This window comes from Mustela lutreola, chromosome 4, assembly GCF_030435805.1.
Source record: "Mustela lutreola isolate mMusLut2 chromosome 4, mMusLut2.pri, whole genome shotgun sequence".
In the NCBI taxonomy this organism is placed as follows: domain Eukaryota; kingdom Metazoa; phylum Chordata; class Mammalia; order Carnivora; family Mustelidae; genus Mustela; species Mustela lutreola.
The window spans coordinates 5,279,953-5,298,397 of record NC_081293.1 but is presented as its reverse complement, the minus strand read 5'-3'; the positions used below and the strand labels follow the sequence as shown (position 1 = coordinate 5,298,397).

General features: G+C 53.5%; 1 protein-coding gene across 3 annotated transcripts in view; it reads left to right on the top strand.

Annotated features, from left to right (window-relative positions):
• The first annotated feature begins 5,554 nt into the window (after positions 1–5,554).
• The window catches only part of DOCK1 (dedicator of cytokinesis 1), a 485,813-nt gene continuing 472,922 nt past the window's right edge, over positions 5,555–18,445 (top strand). For 2 of the 3 annotated variants that reach the window (XM_059172849.1, XM_059172848.1), the window contains exon 1: positions 5,565–5,724. In XM_059172849.1, coding sequence (XP_059028832.1) covers positions 5,679–5,724 — 46 coding nt within the window. In that variant the 5' untranslated portion in view covers positions 5,565–5,678. Of the gene's footprint in view, positions 5,725–18,445 lie in introns of all 3 variants that reach the window. The other variant, XM_059172850.1, reaches the window with a different exon arrangement.

Sequence of the window (18,445 nt, the reverse complement as noted above, 5' to 3'; positions counted from 1 at the left end):
TAAAGGCCCTCTATCCAAATATAGTCGTCTTCTGAGGTACTGGGGGTTAGGGATTCAACATATGAACTTTGGGGGGCACAGTTCAGTGCATAACAGTGGGTCTTCAAAGGACAACCAGGATGGTGCTGTCCATAGGAAGAGGGGGGCAGACAAACTCAACAAATGCCCACTGTAACTCCTGACCACTCTTTACATGGCCAAGATGCCCATGTCCCATGCCCACAGCAGTGAGCATGTGCAGAACCGAGACAGGAGGGATCTCATCTGAATGAGTTTAAAGGAAGACACTTAGAGAATCCCAGATAGAATACGGTACCTTAGCGATATCCACCACCAATCCCACCATGACTGTAATAGCTCCCATTTCTGGGCATTTACTTTGACTTTATGGTCTCGGGGTTTTTTTTCTCAGTATTTTTTGTGTTTTCCCTTACATTTTTGGGTACATGGAACATACTGATAATACTGCCTTAAGGTTTTTGTATCTGCATCTGTTTCTACAGATGGATATTTTCCCCTGCTTATGGGTCATATTTTCCTGCATGTTTGCATGCCTGGTCACCTTTGGTAGGATGCCAGATATCATGCCCCTTTACATTGTTGGGTGCTGGGTTTTGTTGTATTCTTTTAGACAGCATTGGACTTTGTGCTGGCGATATTAAGTTACTTGGGCTCAGTTTCATTCTCTTGAGCTTGTTTTTCAGCTTCATCATGGCCTAGAGCAGCCTTTAGTTTAGGGCTGATGGAGCCCCACTACAAGGGTGTGATCCTTTGGAGGACCATACTTGTCCCACTCTATATTATGAGCTCTTTGCACATTGCCTGGAGGGAGCACTCACTATTCTGTGAGCTCTGGGAATTATCTGGGGCCTGCTACTTTCTGGTCTTCTTTTCACAGACAGCTTCATGAAGCTTTAATCCACACATGTGTAGTATTCAGAGACCCAAGGCAGCCCTTTTTGCAGATCTTTCGGATTCTCTCTCTCTCTGTGTGGACAGCCCCATCCTTCTGGGTACTCTGACCCTCAAGTCCTAGCAGTCGTGGCTTCTCTGAATTCCAGTTTCTGTTTCCAATGAGGGAGACTCAAGGCTTGGGTGAGTCCCCTACCTGGGCTTCCATCCCAAAACCACCTCTAGAAAGCCAGCCGGGCAACTGTGCGACGACACTCTCCGTTCATTTCCCTTCTATCAGGGATCATAGTCTGGCACTGCCTAACATATGGCGCCTGAAAACCTTTTGTTCCTCTGAGGTTCATGGTTGGGGTTACCGTGAGAGCATCCAGCCTCCAAGGGCAAGGCCTCGGCTGCCTTGTCACCCAGATCTAGGGCTCCTTGGATGTCAGGACACTACGTCTCTGGCAGGTGTCCTGGCCCCCAGCTCTAGAGCTAATTTCTTTGTGTACTCAGTGTGGGAAGGACTGCTTGGAGTGCATTTATACTCATAGTTACATTTGCCCACAAGGCACACTGGAGCAGCAGCCAGCATCCTCTACTAAACATATTTGCTCTGCGGAGCTGGTTGAAGTTTAACACCCAGGGTCTGTCTCCATAATCTTCACAGAGAATGCTGAGCAGCACCCCTGGGAGGCGAGGCGGAGGCTGAGCTGTCCCAATGAGGCCAGTCCAGGCTACTATTTCTCAAGTCGGGTTTTAAATCTCAAGACCTTCCTTTTCCCCACTGACTTTATTTTCTAAAAAATTTCGAACATATAAAAAAGTAGAGGTGAAACACTCATCGACCTATCACCTAGATTGAACAATTTCATCTTTTTTGCAGTATATATTTTTTAAAGATGTTATTTATTATTTGGGAGAGAGAGAGAGAGAGTGCAAGGGGGAGGGACGGACAGAGGCCGAAGGAGAAGCAGACCCCCTGCTGAGCAGGGAGCCCTATGTGGGATCTGATCCCAGGACAAAGGGATCATGACTTGAGCTGAAGGCAGAGGCTTCACCAACTGAGCCATCTAGGTGCCTTGAATGTCATATTTCTTAAGTCTTTCAAAATCTAGAATGGTTCTTTCTTATCTACTCATGTTTTTCCCCTGTAATACTTTCTTGTTGATGACACCAGACCAGCGTCCTATAGAAGGTCCCACCTGTCTAGGTCTGTATTTCTTGTCACATCATTTAACTTGCTGTTTGATCGTCTCTGTAAACTGAAGTTTAGATGTAAAGTCTTGGATACACCTTTTCTGTGCTATGTCACCTTGTGCACTGTGGTGACCTCATGCCTGGTCATCTAAAATGCTGTGGATATCTGCCATTGGTTCAAAGGGGCAGCAACTAGCGGCCTCCAGTGCAAGACCATGGCCTCCCCTTTCAAGTCACAAGCAGCCTGTGGTCAAGCCCCTTGTTGAAGAATCAACCCTCCATATCTAGGTCCTGTTTTCATCTGTATTGCCTGCTGCAAATAACTATCTCCCCTTAATCACTGTGCCTTCTGGCGTCTCCACGGGGCAAGAATATACCTCCTGGATTTGTATTGTAAATATGGAAAACTATTTTCAAATTAAAAATCGTTTTAATTTGGGCGCCTGGGTGGCTCAGTGGGTTAAGCCGCTGCCTTCGGCTCAGGTCATGATCTCAGAGTCCTGGGATCGAGTCCCGCATCGGGCTCTCTGCTGAGCAGAGAGCCTGCTTCCCTCTCTCTCTCTCTCTCTGGCTGCCTCTCCGTCTACTTGTGATTTCTCTCTGTCAAATTAATTAAAAAAAAATCGTTTTAATTTACTTTTCGAAATTCAAAACTGTTATGTAGATGATGACATTTCATGGCTCCATCTTGCTTCTCCCACATGTTGAGGAGGTCACTAGGACGAGATGCTTAGGAGGGGACATCTAGGAACTCCATGGTGTGAACTTCCTGGGTGATCACACCTACAAGCACAGCAGAGACCTAAGTCCTGCACCAGGCCTGGTGGGTGTGGCAGAGATCCGTGGCCCAGGCATGTAGATTCAGGAGTTAAAAATGCCAACAGGGCTCCTGGAACTGGAGATGTAGTCAGTCCCAAGCTCATGTAACCACAGGGCAAGGAGCCAGGGCCATGGACTTGATTTAGAACCACAAGATGAGACCACTGCTGGAATCAGCCACGGAACGCTGACAAACCTCAGAGCTGCATGAACTGTGGCCACATGTACAGTATCTTGGCCAAGCTCGGGCACACTTTGCAAGAATGGGACCACAGCCTCTGTCTCAAACACATGGTCCAGAGTCCATCTGGAGTTTTAAAGTTCTGATTTAGAAAATCATTTATGTGACAGTCTTATAAAAATGCATAAATATGTATTTATCTATATATTCAGTGGGTCACCTTTATCAGACTGCAAGTGGCCGCTGTTCTAGAAAATGTGAACCTTCTTCTATCAGATGAAGAATCTGGGGGCAGCATTACAGGAGGAAGTCAAGCAGAGTTACACATTCTCCTGCGATCTTCAGGAGAGCCTCATGAGCTTGGGACCATGACCCCTCCTTTATATGTAGGAAGACCAGAACCCTAAGGCTCAGAACATTATAATGACCAGAAATGGAAGAAGCAGGGCCACACTGTGGCAGGGGCTAGCCCAGGCCTCCTGAGTCTTTCACTAAGTCTTTTCACAGCCCCTGGTCTTTCACCACAACACCCATCTTCCCCAATGTGTAGCCACATACGCAGAATTGAAATTGAGCATAAAAGAGAAGGTAAGTATCACCAAAATTTGTTTGCCAGATTTTCTTTGCAGAATCAGAATTCCTGGCAAGACCCTTCTTCTGCGGGCTCATTTTGTGTCCCTTTCTCATTTTCCCCTATGCTTTAGTCTTTCAGTTCCTTCAGGGATATGTGTTATGTTCCACCCCGGGGCCTTTGTACGCACTGCTCCCTCAGCAGTTGGCCTAGCTGGTTTCTGCTTGTCATTAAAGATCGGGCTCACATTGCTTTCTCAGGGAAGCCCTTCCTGACCCGGAGGAGCCAGGCCACCATGTCACCTGTCTTAGGACACCCTCCTGCTCCTGCATAGCCCCTTCACAGTAGCTTCTCTTTCAAGTGGTCAGAGTCACCAGGCCATGGGTTCAGGGTCTGAGCCCCTATGGTTTCTAATTTCCATAGAAGAGTTTAAGTGCGTGCATGAGGCCACATGGGATTGGAGCCAAGGTCCTCTGTGGGACCGAAGATCCTTATTGGTAGAATAAGGCCTATAACTTTCTAGGAAGCTGTGGTTGATACCCATGAACTCTGGAGTCACACACACACCTTATCCTCTTGCTCTTAGCAGGTTCTCCAACCCACGTAGGCTGAAAGGCTCCTAGAGCATTCTGAAGTGTATTTAATCTGCATTCTAGGTGGGATGCTGAGACTTCTCTGGCTCAGAGTGGCCCCAATGGCAGGCAAGGGCATTCTCTATACAGAATGGGAGCCCACCTGGAGTTCCCAGGCCCTACTAGCTCCCTTCCCAGCTCTGCCACCCAGTGCCCTTCCAAGCCAATGGAGCCTTTCATCTTTTTTTTTTTTTTTTTTTTTTAACCTGCCTTCCTCCAGTCCTTGAAGGTTCCCAGGCCTACTGCCATTGTCACTTCTGGGGGGCATGACAGAGGACCGCCACTTAATATTATTCTGAATTAACTCCACTTACTGAGCATTCTGAGATTTCTCCTTCCTCCTTTTCTTGGTTTTAACCTCATGATGGTAAGAATACATCTATGTGTGTGTGTTCAGTTTTTCCTTGGAGAATTCTAAGTGCCCGTGTTTGCTGGTGTGGAAACCCTGAGGGTCTGAGAACTCACCCAGAGGGCGAAGAGCACGTTCCAAAGAGTCCCTGCGCATCTTCTCCCCGTCTGGCCTGAGCCTTCCTTCCCCAGCTGGCTCCTCTCCCCACTTCCTCTCTTCCCCTCCCTCACACCGAGTCCTCCTGAACTAGCAGAAGTTTCTGCGAGCCCAAGGAGGATGAAGTTCTGGGCGTCGGCGGGGCTTTTCTCGCCTCTCCCTCCCGGCTTCCCCCGGGGGAACCGCCCTCACTCAACACTCAAGAGAGAGGTCACCTCCCCGGGAAGCACTCCGTGATCGGCACTTCACCACCCCTTCGCCCCCGCCCCGGGCGTCCCCGCCCAAGCACGGGGAGCGAACCCCAGTCCACCTGTGGGTACTCTACCCGGCACCTCCGCGGCCCCAGTCTGGCTGGCGTGGCCAGGCGGTGAGTAGGTGCTCAGTTAAAGTCCGTCTCCTTGGGGGAGGGACCACGTGCTCGGGCAGGCCGGGAACCTCCGGGTCTGCTCCGCTCCGGGACTCCCCGCATCGAGGCGGACCCCGAGTCCGCGGCCGGAGCCCCGTGCTGGGCAAACCCCAAGCTTCATAAATCTCAGAGTCCCCCTCGCCCCACTCCGCCCAGGGCGCCCCCCTCTCGTCGTGGGACACCGGGGGCGGGGCGGGGGGTCGTCCCGCGGGCGGGGCGCGGGAGTCCCAGGCTGCGGCGCGCGGTGCCCGACGCAGGGGCCGCGCTCACAGGCCCGGGGCCGGCCCGCCTCTCGCCGGCGCTCCCGGCCTTTCCCATCCGGCCCGCGACGCTCCGCCCGCCCCGTCCCACATGACACCGCCTCCGCCGCAAACTTTTTCCTCCCCATCCTGTCGCGGCTCGCCAGGAATGGAAAATGGCGGCCTAGGCGCGGAGTTTCCTGCCCGGGCGGCGGCGGCTCTCGCGGCGGCGCCATGACGCGCTGGGTGCCCACCAAGAGAGAGGAGAAATACGGCGTGGGTGAGCTCCGCGCGCCCCACGCGGCGCCGGCCCGGCACGACCTCCCCGCGGCGCGCGCTCCGGAGGGGCGGCGGGGCCGGGCCGGGTGGGGCGCGGCGGGCGGGGGCGCCGGAGCCTGTTGCAGCCGGCCCGGCCGCGGCCCGAGTGCCCGGCGCCCCCTCCGGAGCGCGCGCGAGCGGGGCCGGGGACACGCGGGGGCGGGGGCGGGCCGTGTCACTCCCCGAGGGGTTCCCCCCCCCCCCTCCTCGCCCCCAGCTCCCGGCCGGGCACCCGGTGGCGGAGTCCTCCAGCCTCCCGGGCCGCCCGAGCTCAGACCCCATCCTGCTCGCGGCCGAAGTCTGCGTGGGGCTGTGGGGGGGGCCGGGCCGGGCCGGCCCGCGGTCGCTGTTGGGCCGCGGCTTTCTGCTTTCGCGTGCAGTTGCGTGCCGGCGCTGGAGCTTCCCGGGCGCGCAGTTGCACGTTGCGGGGACCCGAGCGAAGAGTTGTGCTCTCTCCCGGTGGGAAGTGGCGCGCGCGACCTGGGCGGGCTGGGCGTCCTGCCCGCGCCTTGCTGGCCCGGGCCTGGCCCGCGCGGGACCCCGGGAGCGGAGCGGTTCGGGGTCGAGCGCTCCGGCGTCCGCGGGCTCCCGCGTCCCCGGGCTCCGGGAGCGGGCGGCGGAGGGCGGGACTGTTTTGGCTCCGCCGCTCTTTGTCGTTTCCTGAGGGGAGCGGGGCGGGTCGGGTTGCACGTTTACATTTCGGACCCAGCGAGTACGCATTCCAGAGAGCGAGGCTTTCCTGATGGCCGAATCAACGGACCGCAGCCCTCGCCGCGCCCTGCCCTGCTCTCCTCCGCAGCGGGGATTTGCAGCCCGCCTGTCAGGGTCTGGGGTCCGGCCTTCCTTGTCCACCGCTGTCGGGGCGGAGGCTGCTCTCCGGGATCCCGGATCCTGGACCGTCCCCGTTTTCCGCCTGACTTTCCTCCTGCTCCTTTATCACCTCCGTCACCCAGGCTAGACTTTGCCTGACTTGTAAGGACTTTTGTGACCTTGGCCTCTCCTCTGCCGCCAGGTTGTGCCCTCTCAGGGCTCCTCCTCCGGGGACTTCTGCTCCCACCGCGGCAGCCGCCCCCCCTCCCCCAGGGTCCCTGAGCTTTTGCGGTGCCATGCCTGTGTCCCCACCGCAGGTCACCTCCAGAGCTGGCCCTCTGAACTTGGGCAAGCCTTGGGGGGCGCCCTAGCCCTCAGGGTTCTTCCTTTTTTGTGATTCCAGTGGCTTCTCTCTTCTAGATGTCTGTGGGTGACAGTGGAGCTGCTTGGGAAAGAGTCAGTCTTAGGACAGTCGTAGGTCCTCTGGGCCCACACTCCTCTTGTTCCACATGCCCATGTGTGGGGCGCTTCTTGCTCCAGGACTGCTCTGACTGAGCTCTCTTCCCGCCCCATTTCTGAGATGAGGAAGGGAGGCCCAGACATGGGCGTGGAGGTCAGTGACAGGGTGCGGGACCCCAGTGTGTAAGCAGCACCCTAGGTGCCTCCGTATGGTCTCATCCCGGCCATCCCGGTAGAAAAGTCGCTATGCTTCTGCAGCACGTGGGGGAGGTGTGGGGTGCACGTTCAGTGTTGGCACTGATTCAGTGTGACAGTAAGGGTCGGGGCTGTGGAGAGCCTGCTGGGGTGTGTGTGTGAGAAGTGAGCTGAGGACTGGAACACAATAGGGGCAGATGAAGGGGGGCCTGGAGCACTCTGGAGAGGCCGGAGGGAGAGGCCTGAAGCCAGCGGAGGAGCAGAAGCCAGCGGAGGAGCAGAAGCACAGCCAGCCCTGGGGAGAGGAGGGAGGGCGCAGCTCTAGCTCTGGCTGAGGGCTTGCCTCCCCCTCCCAGTCCTGTGGGATGGGAGTCCTGTCACTCCCATTGACAGAGGTGGAGAGAAAATACATCATTCATACCACTAGTATGTGCTACATCTGGGACTGGAAGCCTGGCTCTGGAGTTTACACCATGCCCCTGAGAGCCAGGAGCCCGGGAGGGGGCTCTCTTTGGAGCAGGGAGTTTTAAGATACATTGATGCATCTTGTTGGCTCCCAGCATGACCCGTGACCTGATGGTGTCAGTGAAGACACTACGTGTGGCACTTGTTGACTTGCTCTCTAGAGAAGACCAGAGGGAGCATTCATGACACAGTGAGGGGGTCTCCTTGCTGGGGAGGTGACTGGGGGCAAGAACATGGCAGTGTCCCTCCCTATTACGTCACACACACACCACTCGCTATGGTGACTTCCAGCATCACACCTTTGGCTAATGCTGTGGTTTTAAGAAGAGTCTGTTAGGAAGTTTTCAAAGAACCATGTGCCCGATGGTTTTGCCAGGCAGTTCTAGAACAGTGTGAATGGCCGTCAGGTGGAGGAGGGAGTTTCTGCTCTGCTTGGTTTCACTAGGGTGGAGCCGAGGCTACAGAATGGGGTGGAAGGGAGGGGACAGCACAGCTCGAATGGCATCAGTGGCAGGCCCATGGATTCCGGGCAGAAGGGAAGGCGAGGATGCTCACATCCGGGTCAGCCCAAGCTCTCCACTGTTCTAGGAGTTGGCACTGGAGGGTCCCGAATGGAAGACAGAAGTGCTGGGGGGGCAGGGATTTTTGCCCATTGGCTAATGGGCTGTTTCCGCCCAAGGGAAAATTACTGGCCATGCCCCTTACCAACCACAGCGTTTTTTGGGGGAGCCTAACAACAGGGCTGTGTTTCCCTGGAGGGCTGTGGCGGGTCGTGGGTGGGCCTTGCTTCCACTCCGACTACTGACTTGGCGGGATGAATGAATCACGAGGGGAAAGAAAATGATAAAACTCCATCTCATTTGGAAACATGAATCACAGCTCATTGTTTGAAAGTACTTGGAATCTGTTAGAAGCATTGTTTGTAAATGAGACACTTCACTTATTTATTTATTTTGTACGTGGGGGGAAAGGAGTAAACAGCTGATCTGTTGCTTCCTCAGCCAGGCAGGAAGTGCTCATCCCCTCATCTCCGCCCGGTTTATTCCAGAAGGGTTGGGGTTGGGGTTGCCCCCCCCCCTGGAAATTTACCAGCCTGTTAATGTCTCCCCCTGGGGTTGAATGGGGTGACTCAGTGTTTATGGATTTGGTTATTTAACCCAGGGATGAGTTTTGAGCTACCTGTCACAGGGAGGGCTCGGACGGGGTAAACTTCTCCCTCATCCCCCAGCTGGCCAGAGGCTGGGGTCTCAGTGCTGATAAAATGATGATGGATCCTGCTCCTAAGATGAGGTGAAAAGATGCAGTGTGTTCTGGAGTCACACCTGAGGATGGTGTGCTCACCTCTCTCATTGGTGTGAGAGGTGGAGTAGTGGCCTCTTTCCCAAAATGTCCATGCCCTAATCCCCAGAACCTGTAAATACGTTATGTGACATGGTAGAAAGGGCTTTCAGGATGTGGTTAATGTAATGGGACTTAGGAGAGATGATCTACCACGGGCCCTCAAAGCAGAGAACTTTCTCTGGCTGCTAACAGAAGAGTAGGGTCAGAGGTTCTGAGCCTGGGCAGCGTCCCAGGCACAGTTGCTGGCCCTGAGTTGTAGGAGCCCCCTTACAAGGACCAGAGAAAGCCCAGGGAGCTCAGGGCAGCTGCACCCAGCTAGGGAACAGGAACCTTAGTCCTATAGGCACAACTGGGTTCTGCCTGGACTCCCAATGAGCCTGGAAACAGAGCCCTTCCTGGGCTCCCCACGAGAGCCCAGCTGGCCAGCAGCTGGACTTTGAGACCCAGAGCCACTGAGTGTCTGACCTGGGGAACTGTGAGATTATCCCTGTGGACCGTTTGAAGCTGCTCAGGATGCGGCCATTTGTTAAGGCGGCCAGAGAAACGGAACAGGTGGTGCAGAGAGCCGTTCGGGAGAGTAAGGTGCTCTTGCTGGCCTTCAGCTTTGTTGGGGTGGAGGGTGAACACCAGCAGACCCGAGTTGGGTGCTTTATTCTGGCGTTCTCTGTGGAGAGCTCAAATGGGATGCGGGATGCGGGTGTTGCTGCTGTGGGCACCTTTAACTCCCGGCTCTTACTCCTTATGTGGGCTCTAGGGAAATTACTCAGCTTCCTGAGCCTCGGTTTCCCCATCTGGAAGGCAGAGCTAAGCCTGGCGACCATGAAGACCAAGGACGATGCGTTGAGATAATGTTGGCAGAGCAGGGGGCGTCGTGCTTGAGATCAGCCTGGCACTCGATGGAGCGTTGCTTTTATTAGTATTTATTTAATAAAGTGCGGTTCAGAAGTGTGGTGACAAGTGATTTTGTGTTTGCACTTGACAGGCACAGTTGCTGCAAGAATACTTTTCTCCAAAAGGTGATTTCTTAATGGTGTGTTTTGCCCCTCTGTTGGGAGAAAGTCTCATTTGCTTGGTATAGGGGAGCATGACTTGTGTGTATTTAGATTAGTTCTGAGTGATGATAACTGCTAGGAGTAGTGTAATATCCAAATAAATTTGGGAGTGTGGGAGTTGCAGAAAGATCTCTTTTGTTATCTAGAGTAGCAAGCAAGCTGCTACTTTGGAGAAGAAAAATTAGATTTGATTGTAAGTAAATAGAAATGCGGACATTTTCATTCACTGGAGTTGCAGAAAAACCAAATTAGGGCATATTATATTTCTACAAACCTTATTTGACTTTGAAAGCATTATAAAAATTTTAAATTTATTGTTGTGCCGATGTTTTCCTAGAATATTGCATCTTACTGTGATTGTCTTGGGTTGTGAGTGGTTCCCGCTCGTTCCCGTTCTTCCTCCCATTCTTCCTTCCTCCTCGTTTTTATTTTTTCTTTAACTTTGTGTTTTCAGATAGTCCTAAACACATATGTTTGTAACAGCTAATTCAGAGAGACTCCACATAGCCATTGCCGGTCTCCCCCAAGGCGACCTCCCGCCAGACCGCAGTACCGCACAGAGCCGGGATGCTGGCGGGGACGCCGTCCAGGCACTGAGCAGTGCCATCACCCCCGAGGCTCCTCCTCTTGTCCTTTTGTAGCCACACCCACCTCCTTCCTCCTTCCTGCGTAATCCCTGGCAACTAGTAACCTCTGTTTCTATAGTTTCATCATTGCAAGAATGTTCCATGAATGGAATCATACAGTACGAGACCTCTTTGGATTGATTTTTATCAGGTCGTGTAGTTCTCTGGAGATTTATCAGGTCCTTGTGTGTATGGGGGGTGGTTCCTTTTCTTTGCTGGGTGGTGGTCTGTGGCCTGGAGGTACCCAGAGGGATCAACCATTCACCTGACGAAGGATGTCTGGGTTTTGGCTGTTGTGAGTAAAGCTACTATGAACATTTATGCACAGGTTTGTGCGTGAACACAAGTTTCCTTTGTCTGGGATACATGCCCAGGAGGGCCGTTGCTGAGTTGTATGTAGTTGTGTGTTTGGATTTTTAAGAAACTGCCAAACTGCTCCAGAGTAACTGCACCATTTTGCATTCCCACCAGCCACAGATGTGTGATCTGGGTTCCCCTTGCCAGCCTTTCTTGTCCCTCTTGCCTATTTTAGCCAGTCTTGTGGAGTGTGGTGGTAGGTTGTTTCGGTTTGGGTTTGCATTTCCCTCTTTGCAGCCCCTCCTTGAAGGATATCTTGGTGTCATTTGAGACATGAGCCTCTGGGCAGCTGTGTGAGCCGCAGTGCGCGGGAAGGCGGCTGACGGGTGCAGCAGGGGCTGCACTGAGGCCACCGAGCTGTGCAGGTGTTGAATGTGTTCGGGTCTTGAGAACAGCTGGAAGAGGAGATCGCGGCGTGGAAGGCCGGTAGCGCTGTCCAGCAGTGTGGAGGCAAGCCGTGCCCTATACCACTGGCTGACGGCGGGGCTCCAGGTTCAGACCCCTCCCCAGTTTCTTGGTACGGTCTTCTGAGAGGTGAGCCCCAGGGAGGGGTCAGAATCTGAGTTTTAGTCCTGGTGTGGCCACTCTTCATTGATGTGATCTGGGGCAAGTCTTTGAGCCTCTCCAGGCTGGTTCCACAGGTTCAAAATGGAGGATGATGCTTGGCCTTGTGTACAAGATCTGCTGATGGGAGGTTCACGGGAGCTAAAGGATGGTGAAGGCGCTTTGGAAACATTGTTATGTCAGTAGCAGCTTAGCTGCCGTATATAATCAGCAGTGCCTGAGTTAGCTTTCATTAATCAGGTGGGGAGTGCTTTGGGACCCTCCCTCAAGTCAACATGTGAAGTATGTGCATTAGTTTGCTGCCTTAACAAGTCCACTCGGAGGGGCTTAACTGCAGGAATTTATTTTCTCAGTTCTGGAGGCTGGAAGTCCAAGATCAAGGTGTTGGCAGGGCTGGTTCCTTTTTTTTTTTTTTTTAAGGATTTTATTTATTTATTTGTCAGAGAGAGTGAGCACAGGCAGACAGAGAGGCAGGCAGAGGCAGAGGGAGAAGCAGGCTCCCTCTTGAGCAAGGAGCCCGATGTGGGACTCGATCCCAGGACGCTGGGATCATGACCTGAGCTGAAGGCAACCGCTTAACCGACTGAGCCACCCAGGTGTCCCGGGTTGGTTCCTTCTGAGGCCACCTGCTTGCTGGCTGGTTGGCTGCGTTCTCACCTCCTTACAAGGTCTTCCTCCGTGGTGTTTGTGTCCTCACCTCCTGTTACTGGATTTGGGCCACCGTCATGATGTCATTTCCTTCATCCTGTCTTTCAAAACCCTGTCTCCATATACATTCTGAATTATGGTGGGGGCCAGAACTTCAGTGTTTGAATTTTGAGGGGCACAAGCCATAACATGATTATCACAAGTAAGATTCCCTCAATTTTTGTGTGCTTTTGGTGGCTACCATCTGAATGATTATTTTTTTGCAAGGTCGTGGGTTCCCAGTTCCTTGGGCATGCCTGGGAGAGTGAGAGGTGGGAGCTTGCAGTGTCTGCCCCCCCTCTCCCTGACAAGGCTCTCAGAATCTAATTTAAGGAATCACCTTAGTGTCTGTGTTCAGCCCTGGAGATTGCTTATATTCAAGTTAGTGACGGGGTGACACAGGGGGTTTGAGACCCGAACAGGAAGTTGAACATGTTGTAAGTGTGACCATTCACATGGTGGGCGTAGCTGGGGAACAGCTCTTTGCCGGCACACTTGGCTTAGCTGTACTCACGTGCCTGTGGCATTAGGAGACGGAGACCTCTAGCTTGGCTGTGTTTCCAGTTCCTTCCACTTGTAGTATTGGTGTGTGGGTAGGGTGGCCAGGCTCCCTGTGGTTTTAGAAGGCCAGTTGTCCAGTGATGGCAAGGACCGCCTTTGGTACCAACATTGCACAGTCACTGTTGGGCCAAGTGCACAGCTCTGGGGGCTTCTCTCTACTCTGTAACCGTGAAGCTGGCTCTTCCAACCCTCCTGCAGTCTGCAGAGGCCCTGGGCACTCACGGGAGTGTTTTAGTTTTGGGAGCTAATGCGGAGAGGGCAGGTGCTGGCCTGTGACATATAAACGGCCCCATGCTTCCTGATGATGGCTCAGAAGCACAGTGGTAGCAGGCCACCCGGCAGCCATCCACGGCCCCACATGCTCCGGAGATGCTGAACTCTCTAAACCCAGGCACTCTGCTTCTAAAAACCAGGTCGTTTCACCCTAGACAGATGTCTGTCAGCTCGTTAACTTTTCATTTGGGTGCTTTGAGGAGAAAAAGGTGTTCTCTCTGTGAGGGGTACGTGCCAAAAGATGGCATGCAGATGGGGGGCTTGGAGGTGCAGCTTTGGATCTCTGCTTCCTCTCTTGCCAGCTGGGTGACCTTGGGTGAGTTATTTACTGTAAGCCGTTTCTCCTTTGTAAATGGATGATGATACCATCCTCTTCGGGCATTTCCAGGGATAAAGAGAGAGATAAGCCAGCACAAACCTGGCCCCGGTCTGTGCTCAGTAGCTGTGACTTTCATGCTCCCCTCGGCCCCTCTGACTGTGTGACTGAAGCCACGTGGGCCCCATTGTCTCTGCAGCCCCTACTTGTTGTAAGGGAGGGTCCAAGACGGGGAGTGAGGTTTGATGGCTTCCCTAGAATTTCAGCGTTGGCTTTGCGGTCCTGTCAGGTCGATCCCCAGAGCTCCTGAAGGGACCAGGGGAAGGGAGCCCAGTAAAGCTCCTGTGGATTAATCTCTTCCCAAAAATCTCCTTGTCCGGCTGGAGTTGCTCTTCACGGGTGCAGTTTGCTGCCGCGTTTTGTTCGGAGCACGGTCCATATTTTGTGGGGCATCTTGAGTGATTTTGTTTAACAGACTTAGATTTGTTAGGTCCTCTTTTGTATGTAAATTAACTCTTGTGATTTCTGAATCAGGGTTGGGTGGCTGCTGTGACAGAGCCTCAAGATTTCCTAGGCTTCCTACAAAGTTTGTTGTTTGTTTGTTTTAAAGATTTTATTTTATTTTATTTTATTATTTGCGAGCGAGAACAGGGGATCAGCAGAGGGAGAGCGAGACGCAGGATCCCTGCTGAGCAGGGAGCCCAACATGGGGCTTGATCCCAGGACCCTGGAATCATGACCCAAGCCGAAGGCAGCCGCTTAACTGACTGAACCACCCAGGTGCCCCGAAAGTTTGTTATTTGTTTATGTCCAAGTGGCTGGTGGGGAGGGGGCACGGGCGCTCCACTGCCTCTAGTCATGTGGGGACTCAGGCTCCTTCCTGTGGCCGTGCCCTCCACTAGGCTCTTGGGCTCCTTGCCTTTGAGCTTGTGGATGGGGAAAGCAAGACACAGAGGACCTTTCACAGGAGCTTTTCTCCCCGGCCGGGGCTGGATGTGTGCCCATCCCAGAGCTCAGTGTCTGGCCCAAGCTAAGAGCACCAGGGGCTTGGAAGTAGAGTCTAGCTGTGCACTCTGCGAGAAGAGGTGTGTGCTGGGGCTGTCTCTAATAGGTCCCTGTCGTCGACACCTGCTTTCTATTAATCAGGAGGAGTTAGGCCCTTCAGCGTTATTGGCATCGAACACAGAGATTGTAAGTTGTCACGCCATCTTGTCGTGAGAGTCCCTCGGCAGAACAGATGTCCAGACCCTGACAAAGATCTGAAGAGATGCGAGTCAGAACAGGTGCTGCCTTTTTCCTTGGCCTGTTTTCTGCTCCTTCTGTCCTGTAGATTCCAGGATGTCCTTCACTGTAGACCTGGCCCTGTGAGTACTGTAGGGGGTTGGGGCGGACCTGTGAGCCTAGGCGAGACTGCCTTCTAAGTGAGTCACCTTCGCGTTTGTCCGGCGGTTCCTAGTCTCACCATCCTGAGGCATACGCAGCACCCCCAGATCCATTCCTGCGGCTTTGGAATCCTTCTGGCCTCAGGAGGTGGTGAACTAAAGCCTGCTCTTTAGAACCATGGCTTTGTGTCTGAGTGTTGGTGTTTGTGTATTAGAATGGAATCTCACTGTTCTGAAATAACACTTTATGACTAAGCATGTGCTGAAAAAATGCTATGAAGGTAAATCAGTCACAGCTATCGTAACTTACAGCTAGGTTGGGGGGCTATTGTGGTATAGGGTCAAGAGCACTTGGACTGGGAGTCAAAATGCCTGGAATCCAGGCCCGGGCGCCACGCTTCTGCCTTATCTACCCTCCCCAGCCTCAGGCCCTTGGAGATGGGGCAGTAGTGGCCTCCATCTACCTCTTTGCCACCAGTGCGGGGAGGAGCTAGCAAGAGAATGCATGTGGTAGAGCTTGCGGAAGGAGAAGTACTACTTTCTAGTATTTCCTCTTTCAGAAGGAGAAAGTACTACTTTGTAGTATTGTTGTCAGCCTGTTCTGGAGAAAATACATGGTTTCTGGTGAAACTTTCTTTCTCATTGGAAAGGGGCAATGAGGCAGAGTGAACATTACTTTTCCTAAGGTTTTGTAACTTTTGTTTTATTACCCGACCCGTTGTCTAGTCGCTGATTAACAGTGTGAGCCACAGAGCCTTGTGAGTAAGCCCTAAGCCGAGCGGTTGAACCGGCATGCGTGATGGGTAGTGGTGAAGGTGAGGGCGTCCCCGCTTCCTTGAGGAGCAGCGCAGTGATGCAAGCCACAGAGGAATTATTGGTCAAATAAGACTGTGCCTTCCCCCTTCCCTCTGGTTTGCTCGCCCCCATTGTTCTTAGATGTGGGGGATCCAGAGTCGCCCTCTAGGGATGTAGATCATGGTATGGGTCAGCAGTGCCTTATGTGGAATCCTTGGGGCTAGTGGTGTTTCCGAATTCAGGTTGGTCTCAGCGTGGAGAGGAAGAGGGTACCTGTGCAGAAGGCTCACGTGTGTGCCGCAGAGCCCCGCAGGTCTGGGGACGTCCCCGCAGTCGGACGCACTGGTGAGGCTGCGGGGGCGCCGTACGGTCTCCTGCGATGCGAGGGAAGTGACCCGCCTGCTTTCCGGGCCCGTTTAGGTTTTGCCACTCAGTGAATTACCAAAAACTAGGTTGGTTTTTTTGTTTTTGTTTTTTTTAGCTTTGGGAGATTGCAGGGACAGGGATGGGTTTGGTGTTTTTCGTGGCAAACCAGAACATTCAGTGCTTGTCGATCCTGGGCTCTCAGGTTCCCAGATCAGTTTTCAGACTGTGGGGGCTGCTGCCTGCTTGGAAACCTTTTAAAAAAAATGTCCTTCATAGCCCTCTGGCCTCATTCCCTGCTACGGTCCTGTCCAGTCAGGGGCCGGGCTGGTCCTGGGTCCCAGTCTGTAATCGGCCCATTCCTGTCTTAGCTCTTAGGACCTGTGCCTGGCGCCCCAGCATTGCAGGCCTTATTCTCTCTGCCTCCTGACCCCTTCTGGAAGATTGCCCCTGTTCCCAGCCCGGGCAGTGGGGACAAGTGTGTGTGTGAAGGCTGAGGGCCCAGCATGAATGGCCTTGAGTCCCCAGGGCAGAAGGAGAGATGGGGGGTGGTAGAGAGAGTGGGGGGCGGCGGGGAGTCAGGGTTGGGGAGAAGCCTGCCTTCCCCCAGAGCTCACAGCTCTGTGGTTTTCTCTTCCTGATCTCCTTAGCCACACTCTCCTGATGCCGACGTGTGGATGGGAGGTTGAGCTCTCGGCAGAGGGGCGCCGCCAGGGGCCTGGAGCAGCTGGTCCTGGATCTGGCTGAGAGGCCCATCTCCACCCAGTGGTGCTGGTGGTAAACCCAGGAAGTGAGGTAAACCTGTTTGAGGCTCAGCGCCTCCTTCCTCTGAATTCTCAGGCGCATCAGTGCCTGTGGAGGCTGCCCCGTCAAAGCCAGGGCTGGTTGTCCAGGTTGGGATGTGTGCACGGGGGACTGTGCACTGCCTGGCGCCCCAGTCGGCTCACTCGTCGACTGTGGATAACAGCAGTTGCTGCCTTGCAGAATTGCTTGACGGTTAAACGAGCTAATTCCTGTAAACTTGGGTTTCGGGACCTGTGTACTCTTGACATTCTGGGTTGGGTGATTTTTGGTTGTGGGGAGCTTTCCTTTGCCTTGTTGGGGTCTCAGCAGCATCCCTGCTCTCTCACTAGATCTTAGTAGCGCTCCCCTTCCCTCAGTGTGACAGCCTACATAGTTGTAGCTCTTGCCACATGTCCCCTGTGGGCAAGATGGCTGCCCTGCCGGAACTGCTGATATGAAGTGCAGGGGTGAAGCCTGCAGGGGTGAAGCTGGACTCTGAGGCAACACCCCCTGGCTGTCTGCTGTGGCATCCTGATAGTGTGGCTGGAAGCAGAGGCTCTCCTGATACATGGGAAGGCAGGCTGGGACCCTGCAGGACCGCTGCCTGAGGGGTGTGTGCTGGGGAGGCCAGAGGAGAGGAAGCGGGGAGGAAGGGGAGGAGCCGGCGGCCTCCGGCCAGGCTTGCTGGCTGTGGGAAGGTGGTCAGGAGCCAGCTGTTGTTTCTTCTCCTTTCGGAGAAACACAAATGGCAGTTTTGAGGTCAGGTTCTAGGACAGATGTGCAGTTTGCCAGGGGAATTCTGGACCCTCCCCACATTCTAATTTAGCAACACCTTTCCAGCTGCCCTGAGACCTCCAGAAATACAGGAGTAAGGCATTTGCCATTAGAGTTGTATTTGCTGGAATAAAGGCACTTATCAAGGCTCCTTTTTTCCCCCCCCGAAAATAATAGCTTATTTTCTTTAACATAATTGACTTTTCCAGGGGCAAATAATGATTTAGCAGGAGGGAAATGTGATTATTTTTCTTCCAAATTGCTGTGCTTCTATTAACTTCACAAGATTTATTTTCAAGTCCTTCTAACGTCATGTGTGTTCTACTGCCTATTTTTCAAAGGCAGGAATGCGTCTTGGTCCTCCAGGCACTGTGGCCAGGCTGCCAAGTTTCTTCAGCTGGTTCTTGGGGAGTGTTGCTTTGAGGATCAGCCTGGAGAGGCCAAGGGGAGGGAGAGGTGAGGATGGGAGCTGATACTGGGGATCCCGCAGCATAAAGGGATGGATGGCACTCAGTCCAGCTGGCCTCAGTGATGTCCGGGGCTATTTCTTTACCGAAACTCTGATACAGTCAATGCTGCTGTTCTGGCAGTGCCACTGGGCCTTTGCATATGTTCTTCTCTCTGCCTGCAGACAGTCTTTATTTGCCTTCTACCTCCAGGCTCAGCTCAACTTATAAACCTCTCTCAACCCCCCACCCCAGGCTGAATGCGGGCCTGCCTCCTTGCTGCTCTCTGCAGTTTTTTCACATACTTCCTTCCCACCTTACCCTTGGCCGCTGCTGGACAGAGGGCCCTTGAGGACAAGGGCTGAGTTGTGTTCCCTTCTTCGTTCCCTGCACTTGACATGGTCCCTAACACACCTGTTGAATGAAAGCAGAGG